This window comes from Brachyhypopomus gauderio, chromosome 11 (assembly GCF_052324685.1).
Source record: "Brachyhypopomus gauderio isolate BG-103 chromosome 11, BGAUD_0.2, whole genome shotgun sequence".
In the NCBI taxonomy this organism is placed as follows: domain Eukaryota; kingdom Metazoa; phylum Chordata; class Actinopteri; order Gymnotiformes; family Hypopomidae; genus Brachyhypopomus; species Brachyhypopomus gauderio.
In genome coordinates this window covers 4,930,620-4,944,399 of record NC_135221.1, presented here as the reverse complement: position 1 = coordinate 4,944,399, position 13,780 = coordinate 4,930,620, and the positions used below count along the sequence as shown (strand labels likewise).

Genomic DNA, 13,780 nt, shown 5'->3' with positions numbered 1-13,780 from the left:
TTGCTAATTAGAAAATCTAGCAAGCTTGAGCAAAATCCTGGTGAGGACTTTTAATCGCGGCACCTGGAATTGACAGCACTAGTTAAAACTCTACAGGGACATGAAGTTATGCACATTTGTCACAATGTAAAACAGCTCAAACTGTCCTTTAACTGTGGCACTCCCATCATATCACTGGAGAGAGATTTACAATTACTGGGATGGAAACAATAAACAAATTGCTTCAGTTATTTTATCAATAAAACCTCAGATTTTATTTTAATAAGTTAAAAATGATCAAATGCATCATAACATAAAACAAAATGGAAACACGGTGCCCACCCACCGAGACAGGTGGACCATTAGTCTTCCAGTGTGTTCACAGTATTGTTAGCACTCCTTACAGTTAGAATTCCTACTTTCCCAATCGGACACCTTATTAATTTCTCTAACTAGAAACATCAGCATACCAAATTCTATTTTGAAGTCCATCCTAAATGGCAAATCTGAACACACATACAAATAATGGTCCAAAGTAATCGCCTCCTTTGAGGACGGCACAGGGGGAGGAAGAAAAGCAAACAGCGGTGAAACGTGGCAGCACACCAGGAAATGTGGCAAACCAGTGTGTCTGGATGATGGGACTGATGCACATAGTTCAGCAGACGGACGACACCCCCACTGCCCTCCTCCTTTCTATGCCATGGGAAGGGCTACAAGCGCATCTTTCAGACTTAACCCTCCTAAGCAATAACAAGTATTTACAAATGTACTGGTTGGAAAAAAAATAAAAGGAGTTGGCACAGTCCATAGAGGTCAAAGTAGTTACCACATTGATGAAGAGATTCGGATTTGTACAGCATATCCACATATGCACAAAAAAAAAGATTGAAAGGTAAATGTGTTTAGATTTCCTTTCCATTTGAGGAGTTTTTAAGGAAGAAGAGAAGGAAGGGTCAGGATGGGCATGGGTGCCCTTTCAAGGCTAGTCTCAGTGAAAATTCTCCAGCTTGCGTAACCGCAGAGGGTTGGAGGGCAAAGCTTGAGTGGTGCTAGCGGACTCTTGCTCCGGGGAGCCAAAGAGCACCCTGCCTCGATGGTTGAACAGATAGAACGATGGGTGGTTTCTCAAGGTGTCAAATGTCCTGATCAAAGAAGAGCACAGCAGAAAAGCAGGTTTTTGTTAATGGCTTAGCTGACAAATATTAACAGACAATATCAGATAAATTATTTATACTTGTAGAAGGTCGTTTTGTAGAAGTGCTTCAACTTACTTGTGTTTCAGCTCTGAAGAAGCATCCATGTCTTTAAACTCTCCAGAGATGTGGACTATTCCACAACATGTAACCACAAATGCTAACAATGTCTGTAAGACTATCTGCAAACACACAGCAAAAAAAGTGCCCCCCATTAAATTTATCCTCCAAAAAACTTTCAAAAGAAAGTTTGAGAAGAATTGTGTTGCTGACAAAGAGCTGAGTGTTAGAACTTACATCTACTGGGAGTGTTTCATTCTCTTTCTCCGTCAATCGCATGTACGATCGATCTGAAATAGAAAGATTACACAAAAGGTCTGCATGGGCCAAATTAAATTTTTTACTTTTTATTTGACTATAGCAGATTATACAGGTTGGGAAACTAAGGGCTACATTGAATCACTTACTCCTGGTGTATTACCTTTAAAGGACAGGTGTACAGATACATAGCTCAGAAAAAAACTAAACAGAGAACCCCACGTAGAATGGTAAGCACCACATTATAATGGACACGGTCTTAATTCCGTATCTCCCCGTAAGAAAACAGGCTACATAAGCTCAAACGTTAAACAAAAAGAACCGTGGCACACAAACCCAAGACCGTACCGAACCGCAAGTACCGTGAATCGCTACACCCGTACCGCCCAACCCGAAACAACGGTCGTCAAGTTGAAGTACTTACTTCGACTGCTAGCTAGTTAGCAATCCTTCACGATTTGTGAGTTTCAAAAGTACATGGCGAGATTATGACCACAGATGTAGTCGATATGACTAAAAGGTCAGAGTGGTTTAAATAAAGACTCAAACACACCGGACCAACATCGATATATCGCCCAGCCTGCACACTCACTCTACGCACTTACAGCCAACCAGACATCTTCAACGTGCTGCCAAAGTAATTACACCCACATATCCCTGAATGAGAGCGTTCCTGTATACATCTAATGATGAATTAATCTAAAATATACTCTAAAATCATGCGAATACAGAAAACCTTGCCCGTGTGTCGAACTGCAAAAGCGGGTTTAACCCGCCGACGTTAGGCCGGTTCCCCCGAGTGCAGTCCCACTCCTGCGACCCTATTAGGCCAGTTTCCATTTTCTTTCTCTTTTATATATAGTAAGACACAGCTGTACTTTAATCCGCATAACGTTTCCTTTCAGAAGTAATCTACACTTACGCTGTGCCGCCGAGAAAGCCGCGTGGGCCAAAGCAAGCAGGCCCACGCCAACGACGCCTTTCCAAAAGGACGAAGCCATTTTCCAGTCAGCGCAGCCGCACCGTGAAGCCGCTCTCGACTAGCGCAGCGCCGCGCATGCGCAGCCTGCACCGTGAAGCCGCCCTCAACAAGCGCAGCGCGGCCGCACCGCGAAGCCGCCCTCAACAAGTGCCGCGCACTTCCGCCTGCTAGTGAAAAAGGCAAACCGAAGATTTGCCACGCCGTTCTCTTATTTTGAAAACTGTCACCGTCTCCAATTAAACCCGCTTTAGGTGCCAGACTGTTTCATGTTGTAATTCCAAAACTTGTTCGTTCATAATACAGCCATTAAACGTGTGTCGTGTTCCACTATAGGTCCTATTTCATATTTTCCTATTTCTGCCATAGCCACATCAATTTGGGAACGTCCATGCTATGGTGAAACAGTTGCCAAACTTAAATTCAAATTCCCAAATAAATTAATAAACAAATAAACATATAAATAAATAAGAGAGCACACTTATTATATAATGTAATTATACATTGGACTACGAATTAAAGATTCAAGTTGGAAACCTTTGCCGATATAAACTCTGTACTTTGTTGAGAACAAAATCATGTAAGAATGGTCTGTGGAAAATAAAATCATCAACACAATGCGGGCTGGATTCAAAACCACACCAAAAATCAAAGTAAAAAAATTTAATCACATACTGATCCAATTTGTGTGAATTTCATCATGGCAACTCATAACGTGACTCAGTAGTGAGCATGGTCTGACATGCCTGCATGCACTCCAAAACATTCTTGGCCATGCTTCTGGTGAGAGACCTAGATCAGGGGCCAGGCATTGTCCTGCACTAGGTAGAATCCAGGACCACTGCACCAGCATAAGATCTGACAGTGGCTCTGAGGAATTCATCCTAGGGCCAAACAGTAGTCACGCTACCGTTGACTATCAAATGGAGGTTTCTTCAAACTATATGCTTCCCTAGGCCATTGCTGACCCACCGCCAAACCGGTCAGACTGTACGATGTTGCAGGCAGCATAACATGCACCACAAGGTCTCCAGACTCTTTCACATCTGTCACACAAGCTCAGAGTGAACTTGTTATCATCTGTGAAGAATACGGGGCACTAGTGGCAGACCTGGCAGGTCGGGTATTCTCTGGTAAATATTGCTCAAGAAGCGCGGCACTGAGCTAAATTCCTCCGGAGGACAGTGGGCCCTCATGCCACCCTCGTGGAGTGCACACCAGTACTCCCCTGGAAGTCATTTCTCTAGGGTTCTGGCAGGGCTCCTTCTGTTCCTCCTCGCTCAAAGGAGCAGATACAGTCATTCTGCTGGGCTGATGCTCTGCTACAGCCCCCTCCAGCTGTTGTTATGCCATGGCCCATGTTCTGGTATGTCCTGGTAAACAGTTTTGAATTTGATTCAGCCTTTTAAATACCTCTTGATATAAGTCTCCACTACAAAATTCTTAATGAAATTTTAATTAAAATTCCCCAAATGCAGAATTACGAGCATTCTATTTAAGTTAAAGAAGAAGATGTAAAAATGTAAATTATTTTTGCTATTAGTTGACATATTTATAAAAAAAAGTTATAAAACTAAACATTTCTGCAGCATGAACATGACTGATTCAAACAGAACCGATGAGCCCGTATCCACCAGTCTGCTCAAATCTCACTTAAAATGTAATTAAATGTAAAAAAAATAATAATTAGAACGCGGATGAAAATTCTCCTGAAAAGCTAAACGTTAAATGGACACCGATCAACACAACGTAGATGCGTAACATTTGCGCATAAATATGTGATCGAACAGCTGATGGTTTCTGCAGAATGCCGACGCTGAAAGGAGCGGAGTAAAGCTCGGAAGCGGGAACGATCCACACACCGCTTTTACTTGCGAGTTACTCGATTCACCCCCCTGTGCACGATATTTCACGCGCTGTCATCAAACCTATTATCTTTAACCACAAAGAAATGTTAACATGGGCTCCATATGGAAACTCTGCACCAGGAAGGGAGTGTGGGGGAAGCTGCCGTTGTGCGTTTTAACCAGCTTGTCGATCTGCGTGTGGATGTGCGGGGCTGAAGACAGCGCGATGGAGAACATCGTGACCGAGAAGAAGGCTGAAGAAAGCCACCGACAAGACAGCGCAGACCTGCTCATCTTCATCCTGCTCCTCACCCTCACAATATTAACGATATGGCTGTTCAAACACCGCCGCTTCAGGTTTCTGCACGAAACGGGACTGGCCATGATTTATGGTGAGAGTGCGTTTGGACACAAATCTAACGCTCCTGGCTGTTATTGAACCGTGTCGTGTTGGTTATACGACAGACGTATTTAATCTGGGGTATATTTCGGACCTCTGGATCTGATGGATCATTTAGGACCTACAGGACTGAGTTAGATGAGATGAGTTAGCTTGCTGGTTAAATGGCAGGACGGCTGTTGTCAACACGAGAGTAACGGCGCAACATTTGCGCAGCTCTGAACACTGAACACTGGGTTAATGACGCATTATTTACATCAACCACACTATTACACTAAGTTTAATGGTTATGTTTTACTGCAATATATGTATTTAAGCAAGATGCGTATATATAAGTATCTGTGTATATATACGCATATATAACCCTAGGAGTTATATATCCCGTACATGACAGCCAAGACAACTAAACACTGTAAAACGTGTGTGTGTATATATATATATATACACACACACACATGCATATATATATATATATATATATATGCACAGTGTTTAGTTGTCTTGGCTGTCATATCCGGTCATTAAAAAGTATCAGCTCTCTGTTGCTGTTCTGAAAAAAATAACCATCTTTCATTCTGTGTCACTAGGATTGCTTGTTGGGGTTGTGCTACGTTATGGGATCCATGTACCCCGTGATATCAACAACGTTTCACTGAGTTGCCTTGTTGATTCCAGTCCAGCAACACTTCTAGTGAACGTCAGTGGCAAGTTCTATGAATACACCCTGAAGGGCGAGATAAGTAGCAGTGAAGTCAATGATGTTCAGGACAACGAGATGCTTCGTAAGGTAAAATGATTAACGTGTCAGCTGCAAGTGTCCTAAGGGCCTTAGCCTAGAGTTCTCATACTGCTGTTTTGGCATATGATACCAACATTTACAGCCCTTAACTAAAGATGTCGGTCTGTTTATCTGTATTTTCCATTTAATATGTTAATTGAATTTCTTATATAACAGGAGTTGTATGCTTTTATTACTTTTATTTTGATTTTATTGCCAGTTCAGAAAGTCACAGACTGACTAAGTGTTGGGGCAGAGTTAATCACCATGTCCTACCTCATGCTATTTCAGGTAACATTTGACCCTGAGGTGTTCTTCAATATCCTCCTGCCCCCAATTATATTTCATGCCGGATACAGCTTAAAGCGGGTATGAACTGTTTTAGTTCCTTACAGAAAATCTTTGATCACACAGATGTAGTCATTACTTTAAAACTAATACTGAGAATGTAAAATTTCTCATTATTGCTGTTAATTAAAGTCATTATCTTCTAATTTCAGAGACATTTCTTTAGGAACATGGGCTCCATTCTAGCGTATGCCTTTGTAGGAACAGTGGTGTCCTGCTTCATTATTGGGTTAGTGTATTTAGCTTTGTGGTTTCTGGAATGGGTCTTTTGGGTAACGGAAGACACAAACTAATGTTGGGAATACTGGCCATGTTGCAGGTTGCTGATGTACGGCTGTGTGATGTTGATGAAGCACATCGGTCACATGGCTGAAGACTTCTTCTTCACGGACTGCCTGTTCTTTGGTGCCATTGTTTCTGCCACTGACCCAGGTGCGTCTTGGTAGAACCACATCTGTAATATGTTTATCTTCTTTGAAGAGACATTTGCCAACGGAGAGTGAGATTTTATTGTTTCGTGTTGTTTTCCTGTGAAAAGCACAATTTCTCAATTTTTAGTCACAATTTCTCAATTTTTAGTCACAATTTCTCAATTTTTAATTGTGCTTTAGTCACAATTTCTCAATTTTTTTTCACAATGTCTCAATTTTAATTGTGCTTTAGGAAAGGGAATTCTAATCACAAAAAGCTATGCAGGGTTTATAGTTCACCCACTAGGACCCACTCTAGTTCACTAGTTAATAGTTCAAAATGCTTTCTCCTGTGAACTTTCCATTGTAGTTACGGTCCTGGCCATCTTCAACGAGTTGCAGGTTGATGTGGACCTCTACGCTCTACTATTTGGAGAGAGCGTACTGAACGATGCTGTTGCCGTAGTACTCTCCTCGTAAGTCCAATTTCCTGTCATAGTTCTTACTGAAAGTGCAAAGTCTTCTTAATATCTTGTTCTCTTGTGACCACTGCAAAATTAGAAGCAGTGATTCACGAGGAAGCAGTGATTCATGATTTGACTCTTGCATGTGTGATGTTGATGTCTCAGTTTAGAAGCTAGTTGTCGATATGAACTTATTTTTGGAATGTTTGGATGTTCTTGAGGACACCGATTCAGAAAGTCGATTCAGAAAGAAATGTCTGCTTGCTTCACACTTTGTGTTGTGGATTTGATTTTGAATTTTTACACACCAATCTACATTTAATCACCCACAATGGTTAATTAAAAAATGTTTGTCTTGTGAACTATTTAAAAATTGATGGCGAAATATCTTATTCACAGATGTATTCAAACAGTTTATTCAGTACTTTTCAGAAGGCCAATTTGGCAATATTTACAGCTACAGATCTTCTTGGATACATCTTTACCTTAACACACCTGGGTCCTTACTTCCTCATCAGATTAGATGACGAGCATCTGTGGCCTTCTGTCTTCAGGTCTCTCCACAGATGTCCACAGTCTGGTTCCCTCAATGCCCAGCAGAGATTTGCCCTCAAGCCACTCCAGTGTTGTTTTGACTATGTGCATTGGTGCATTGACTATGTGCAGTGTTTTCTTGTAAATGTAAATTGCAGGCCCTTATAGATCCAGTGTGTGTCCTCCTAATCTATGTTCTTTGCAACAGGTGGATTTCAAACTATTTCCAGATGCACTTGAAGGATAATTATAATTAAAGGATGACGCATCTGAGCACAATACAGCCATACATTGGAATACTTTTGTGAATAAGTAGATTCATAGTTTTTATTCATTTTCAGCACTTCTAAAAAGGTTTTCACTTCATGAGTGGTTACATGTAGATTGATGGGTGAAAATAGCAATTGCAACTGTTCAAAATCAAATCCACAACACAAGGCTACAACAATTAGAGATGTCTAAATATTTTCTGAATCCACTCAGGTTAGCAGCTTTTGCTTTGGGTAGACGGGGTAAATTTAACAGTTCTCTGCAATCACAAAAGTAATCACTATTGCTGTGTGGTATGCTTTGTTTTATTGATTGTGCTGTTGTCACTAATCAAATGAAATATCAGTAACACTTGCTTCTTTTCCCGCTGGACGCACGTCATCGTCTCCAGAATTCTCCTTTATTATGGGAAGCACAGTAGGGTGGGACAGCACAGCCCAGGGGGCGTGGCTCAGTGCGTAGAGGGCGGGAACCAGACGCAAGACACGCCCCTGAATGGGTGTGCTACAGAAACAGATTTGATTTTGGAGATTATAGGGTTGTGTGTGTGTGTGTATTATTAGCTGGTGTAAGCTACAGTATACAGAGCAAATGACCCACAGTTTGGCCTCATGGTACCGTTTTGAAAGGAGAGTGGTTTTAAGGGGGAAAAGAAAAACAACAGATTAAATACAATTTGGTTGTTTTTTCTGTTATGAATGTTTAAGTACCACCTCTTAAGTAACAACACACTAAAATGTAAATTCACTATAAAATGTCATTTCACTGTAAAGTAGCCATTTTGTGTTGCACTGTACATTTCTAATTAATTTATAAAAAGAAAAATTTCCTTACTTGAGTAAGAATTTCCAATTGGTGAATTTGAACAAGATGCACTGCAGTGTGTCGGCGTGTGCGTTAGATTCGTCTGTGGATCCACAGACCTTGAAACCTTGTGGGACTTCAGAGTGGGGCCAGACTGGGGTGATTTGCTCAGAGGGTGACGGTAGGTGGTGGAGATCATCCACCCAGACTTGCTGCTGTACGATTACTCCACGCTCCATCCTCCCTGTGTGTGCTCCACCCACACACTGCCTTGAACAGCTTCATTACAGAGCTTTGGCGCAGGCACACAACTGCAAATTCAATATGTTGTTTGCACCCAAATATATATATATATATATATATATATATATAATGTATTCACATTATATAAACACATTGCTATAATATGTTAGATGTAATGAATAACCAGAATGTTATGAATGTGCAAAAGAACAGCAATGACAGAAGTGAACTCTGGCAGGACCCTCACCCCACCCTCTCTCTCCACCCTCACCCCACCCTCTCTCCACCCTCACCCCACCCTCTCACCATTACTGTGCATGTCAGAGTGCCGTAGACGTGATGAAAACGTCGGTTTGCCTGGCTGGAGCTCCAGTGCAGTGTTGCGTATAGAGCAGCAGGTTCATGGCCTGGTTCATGAACGTGTTTGGGTGGCTTTGCTGTGAGGCCTTGGCCTGCTCACCCTCCTCTTCCTCCGTCATTTCCCCTGATATCTGCGCTTCTTGCAGAAACGGCACAATATTTATTTGTGTTGGTGTCCGTTTACCTGCCAAATGTATTCTTCACTTGAGTGATACTTTTAGGATCCTGTATTTTTGGATAAGTATTCAAAGTGCTGTGTGTGTGTGTGTGTGTGTGTGTGTGTGTGTGTGTGTGTGTGGGGTTATGTATCGGTGCGTACGTCTGTGTGTTCACTTCCATCTGGTCTCTCTTGTCAGTTCAATTGTGGCGTACCAGCCTGAGGGAGACAACAGCCACACGTTTGAAGCTATGGCCATGATCAAGTCCTTTGGCGTCTTTCTGGGTGTCTTCAGTGGTTCCTTCGCTCTTGGAGTGGCGACCGGAGTAATGACAGCCTTGATATCCTCCACTGGCCCTGGCCTTTCTAGTGCGTGTGTGTGTGTGTGTGTGTGTGTGTGTGTGTGTGTAATGGTGTCTACAGTGGTTTTGAGCCTCCTTAACTTCTCCCCCCCCACGTCACCAAGTTCACCAAACTGCGGGACTTCCAGCTGCTGGAGACGGCGTTGTTCTTCCTCATGTCCTGGAGCACGTTCCTGCTGGCCGAAGCCTGTGGCTTCACCGGTAACGCCCCCTGCTGGTTGCAGTGACGCTCCACCCGCTGGGAGTGCCTTTCTGCTCCTGATCTAAAGCTCTTGATGTCCTGTGTCGCAGGTGTGGTAGCAGTTCTCTTCTGTGGAATCACTCAGGCCCATTACACCTACAACAACCTTTCCCCGGAGTCACAGGACCGAACCAAGCAGGTAAATCCACCTTCTGTGTGAATGAAGGAACACACACTTTTATACATCTATGTAAACAAAGCAGTCATGCTACGCACAGCCGATTAAGGACCTCTAAAATGCGATGTCCTGTTTTTCTGGAAACATCGCATCTGTCTGCACACGTCTGTATACTTGCCTGCTCTCCACTGTGGTGTTTGTTAAATCCCAAGTTTCTGAAGTCCTTCCTTAATCCTTCTCTGCAGTTGTTTGAGCTGCTGAATTTCCTAGCTGAGAACTTCATCTTCTCCTACATGGGTCTGACCCTGTTCACCTTCCAGAACCATGTCTTCAACCCCATCTTCATCGTGGGAGCCTTCGTATCCTCACAAACTTAAATGGTACCGTGTGTAGCAAATTACGACCAATTGCCTTAAGATGGTCACAGACTCCCAGTCACAGACTCCAAAAAGGAGCTCTTCAGTGGAATAGATGAACCCTGTCTTTGCTGCCGAGAGGGTCATCACAGATGGCGTTGTTTGGTGTCTGGAGTAATTGGGCCAGAACTTTGTCCACCACTTAGATTTTAAGGAGCATGGCTGTTGCGTGAGGGTGCATTGATTGGCCAACTTCAGTTCTGTGGTTCCTTGACCGCTTCTTCTCTCAGCTGGCCGTTTTCCTGGGCCGTGCGGCGAACATCTACCCGCTCTCCTTCCTGCTCAACCTGGGCCGCAGGAAGAAGATCAGCTCCAACTTCCAGCACATGATGATGTTTGCAGGTTCGTGGACCCAGCTGGAGCGAAACGCCGTCAGCTCGGCGGTCTCGTGTGCAGCCGTAAGACACCAGAGGAGAGGAATGTGTTTTGAGTTAGTGGTTTAAATGAGTGCTTAAAGAAAAACAAAGACCATTTCCACTCTTGCACTGCGTTGTAGAACCATTGTTAGTGTTGCACAACACTGTCACGTGAGAAAAGCTCGGTGTCGTTTCCCTGATCTGTCAACCCTGAGCAGAACTTCCATCTTCTGTGCGTGATTGTGTCTCCTCACCAGGTCTTCGTGGGGCTATGACCTTTGCCCTCTCGATCAGGGACACGGCTACGTACGCACGGCAAATGATGTTCTCCACCACGCTGCTGGTGGTGTTCTTCACCGTGTGGATCTGCGGTGGAGGCACCACTCAGATGCTGTCCTGCCAACGCATCCGGTCGGTCCCTCACCCCCTCCACCTCCTCCTTCTCCACCGCCTCCTTCTCCACCGCCTCCTTCTCCACCTCCTCCTTCTCCACCGCCTCCTTCTCCACCTCCTCCTTCTCCACCGCCTCCTTCTCCACCTCCTCCTTCTCCGCTCCCTCCCGCTGTTGTTGGAGGCCGAATGCCGTGATTATTGATGCTGGTGTTTTGAATGCAAAGCTGTGTATCTTAACAGCTGCACCAAGGGAGGGAGATTAGAGGGAGACCAAGAAAGGCAGCATGTTTGCCATTGGCTGAGATGACAGACAGCATTTTTGCCATTGGCTGAGTTGACATCTTGCATCTCGCTGTCTTGTACACACAAGTCTGTTTGATTACGTTTGTTTCTGTTGTAACAGTGTTGGAGTTGACGCCGATCAGGACAATTCGGTAGGTGCATGTTGGCCTGTGCATGGATGACGAGCACTGTGGATGGTGGGGGTAATGTTTAGATCAGGCGTACTCAACTAAATTTGTCCGCGGTCCAATTTTGGCAGATACCTGTGCCCTGAGGTCCGGTGCGGCGGGGGGTGGCGAACGTAAGTTGTTGAGCGGGGGGTGGGGGGGGGGGGGGGGGGGGGGGGGCGCGAACGGTGGAGGCGTTTATACTTTCGCGAGCGTCACTGCAGTGTTCTCCGAAACGATAGGCGTTTTGTCCGAAACGATGGTAGAAACACCCCTCAAAACAGGGGAATGAACATTTACCTGACCAATTTTAATGTTGCTATATGTTTCAGGTTTGAAAAGTGCTGGAATTTAGGTTAAAGTACTTTAAAATGTTTGAAATTGTAACTACTTGGTTTCACAACAAATAGCTGTCTGACTGAATAGTTCTCTTGTATTAGGTTAACAAATACGAGCCTCTTGTAATTCCAGGACGAAACATGAGAGGACGTGAAGATTGGGCGTTTTTTAAATAAACAACCATTAAATAATGTGATAAAAAGCGAATTATTTCGAGTATATGTATAAATATTTAACTTAATTATGTTTAACATGCTGGGAAATATTGAAATGGACCTTGAAAGTGACGTACAAGTGCTTTAATTCCACCTTATAAAGGTGTATGAACCCTGAAAACGTGACTTTGTTCATTGCGCTGAAGCGCGGCGCGAAGTTACAAAATTCGAGAGGTGCACGACCTCTCGAACCGACAGCGCGCGAGACACTCGCGCACACGCGGAGCCACAGCGATTACGTCATTTTCGCCGCGCGGACCCTCGCGCCGCTCGCGAAGCGTCAACCAGGCAGGCTTGTTGTTGAGCGGGGTGGCGAACGTAAGTTGTTGAGCGGGGGTGGCAAACGTAACACTCGCGACGGAGTGTTTTGTCAATAGCCCTGAAATAAATGCTACGGTTTTGTTTTGGTCCGTATCCAGTTAATCAGGAATGAGATTGGGTCCGGACAGGACTGCGTTCGGGTCCGGATCCGGACCGCGGTCCGCCAGTTGAGTACCCCTGGTTTAGATGAATCCTGCTGCTATCTGTGGGTGCCTTTCTGCAGATCGGCCCTGATGGAGTTGGGAGGAGAAGCACCAAACAGGAGAGTGCCTGGTTGTTCCGGATCTGGTACAACTTTGACCACAAGTATCCTTTCCGCTATCACTCCAGCAGAGGGCGCCATATCAGAAGAATCTGAATGCAGTCAGAAGGACTTTGTCTGCCCACGTGCATGTCTGTGTTTTTAGTAGTTTTTTTCAGGGCTGTCATGGCCTGGTGGTTAGGGAACTGGTCTTGTGACTAGAGGGTCGTGGGTTCGATTCCCAGACCTGAGGCCATGACTGAGGTGCCCCTGAGCAAGGCCCTTAACCCTCAATTGCTCACTTGTATAAAAATGAGATAAAAATGTAAGTCGCTCTGGATAATAGCGTCTGCCAAATGCCGTAAATGTAAATGTAGTATTTTTAGTAAGGAGGTCTCCCTGTGCCAGATGTGTAGACCTTAACGCTTGCTGCCTTGCAGTTACCTGAAGCCCATCCTGACACACAGCGGGCCGCCGCTCACGGCCACACTGCCGTCCTGCTGTGGGCCCCTGGCGGACTGCCTGACCAGCCCCCAGGCCCGTGAGGTCAGAACCATTCCCCCGCCCCAGCCTGGGCACGCCCACCCCAGCCTGGGCACGCCCACCCCAGTAGAAGTGGTCTTGGGCAGTTTAGGTTCAGACAGGCCTAATCCACACTCCTGCACGTGTTCTTACACGCCTGGGTGTAAAATAATGAGTAAATGTTTCTTTGAAGGTAACTGACTTTGAACCTTCATGGTTGAATAATCGAACGAGCGTGAAGTTTGCTGGTGGTTTTAAATGGTCCAGGAACTGCTGGCTAGGTTGCTGTTTCAGTACCGATAAAATGTACAACCGTGTGTCTCTGCAGAACGAGGTTCAGCTGAAGGATGACGATTCGGACCTCATTCTGAACGACGGTGACATCAGCCTGACCTACGGTGACATCACAGTGAGCACGGACGTGGTGGACACGCGCTCGGGCGCCGTGTCGGGGGGCGCCGCGGCCGGCAGCTCTGACGAGGCCCTGGACCACGAGCTGGCGTTCGGTGACCATGAGCTGGTGATCCGAGGCACACGCCTGGTCCTACCCATGGACGACTCGGAGCCCCCCCTGCCTCGGGACACCCACCGCTACCGGGAGTTCTGAGCTGAGCGGCGGGAACCAAAAAAAGAAGACGAAAAAAAAAAACAAACAGGCGTGGTTCAGTCTGAGGCATTCCTGTCCATCTGTCCCCTCTCTCTTCCAACACCATCTACCAC

General features: G+C 45.0%; 2 protein-coding genes across 3 annotated transcripts; one reads left to right on the top strand and one right to left on the bottom strand.

The window, feature by feature from the left end:
• Positions 1–222: 222 nt before the first annotated feature.
• Positions 223–2,622, bottom strand: mmgt1 (membrane magnesium transporter 1). The gene is made up of 4 exons (XM_077021220.1): positions 2,416–2,622; positions 1,473–1,525; positions 1,254–1,357; positions 223–1,124 (listed from the first exon to the last, which is right to left on the bottom strand). The coding sequence occupies exons 1-4, from the start codon at positions 2,492–2,494 to the stop codon at positions 971–973; spliced, it is 390 nt and encodes a 129-aa protein (XP_076877335.1). The 5' UTR covers positions 2,495–2,622; the 3' UTR covers positions 223–970.
• A 1,676-nt stretch (positions 2,623–4,298) lies between these two features.
• On the top strand, positions 4,299–13,713 carry slc9a6a (solute carrier family 9 member A6a). Of its 2 annotated transcripts, XM_077021210.1 has the most exons (16): positions 4,299–4,711; positions 5,307–5,506; positions 5,789–5,866; positions 5,998–6,074; positions 6,165–6,277; positions 6,626–6,731; positions 9,287–9,428; positions 9,545–9,650; positions 9,741–9,829; positions 10,054–10,167; positions 10,455–10,566; positions 10,838–10,991; positions 11,377–11,407; positions 12,521–12,603; positions 12,979–13,084; positions 13,389–13,713. In XM_077021210.1, the coding sequence occupies exons 1-16, from the start codon at positions 4,432–4,434 to the stop codon at positions 13,665–13,667; spliced, it is 2,070 nt and encodes a 689-aa protein (XP_076877325.1). In that variant the 5' UTR covers positions 4,299–4,431; the 3' UTR covers positions 13,668–13,713. The 2 variants fall into 2 exon arrangements, with proteins under 2 accessions (XP_076877325.1, XP_076877326.1); XM_077021211.1 differs by lacking the exons at positions 12,521–12,603; positions 12,979–13,084; positions 13,389–13,713 and having other exon boundaries at positions 10,838–11,058; positions 11,119–11,527.
• The last annotated feature ends 67 nt before the right edge of the window (positions 13,714–13,780 follow it).

Excerpts from the sequence above, each read along its gene's own strand:
- slc9a6a (XM_077021210.1), top strand. The coding sequence starts at position 4,432 with ATGGGCTCCATATGGAAACTCTGCACCAGGAAGGGAGTGTGGGGGAAG. Across the intron at positions 5,867-5,997 it reads CCGGATACAGCTTAAAGCGG|AGACATTTCTTTAGGAACAT; the intron begins GTATGAACTGTT and ends TTCTAATTTCAG. Across the intron at positions 9,429-9,544 it reads CCGGAGTAATGACAGCCTTG|GTCACCAAGTTCACCAAACT; the intron begins ATATCCTCCACT and ends CTCCCCCCCCAC.
- mmgt1 (XM_077021220.1), bottom strand. The coding sequence starts at position 2,494 with ATGGCTTCGTCCTTTTGGAAAGGCGTCGTTGGCGTGGGCCTGCTTGCT. Across the intron at positions 1,526-2,415 it reads GGCTTTCTCGGCGGCACAGC|ATCGATCGTACATGCGATTG; the intron begins GTAAGTGTAGAT and ends TTTCTATTTCAG. Across the intron at positions 1,358-1,472 it reads ATGAAACACTCCCAGTAGAT|ATAGTCTTACAGACATTGTT; the intron begins GTAAGTTCTAAC and ends GTGTGTTTGCAG.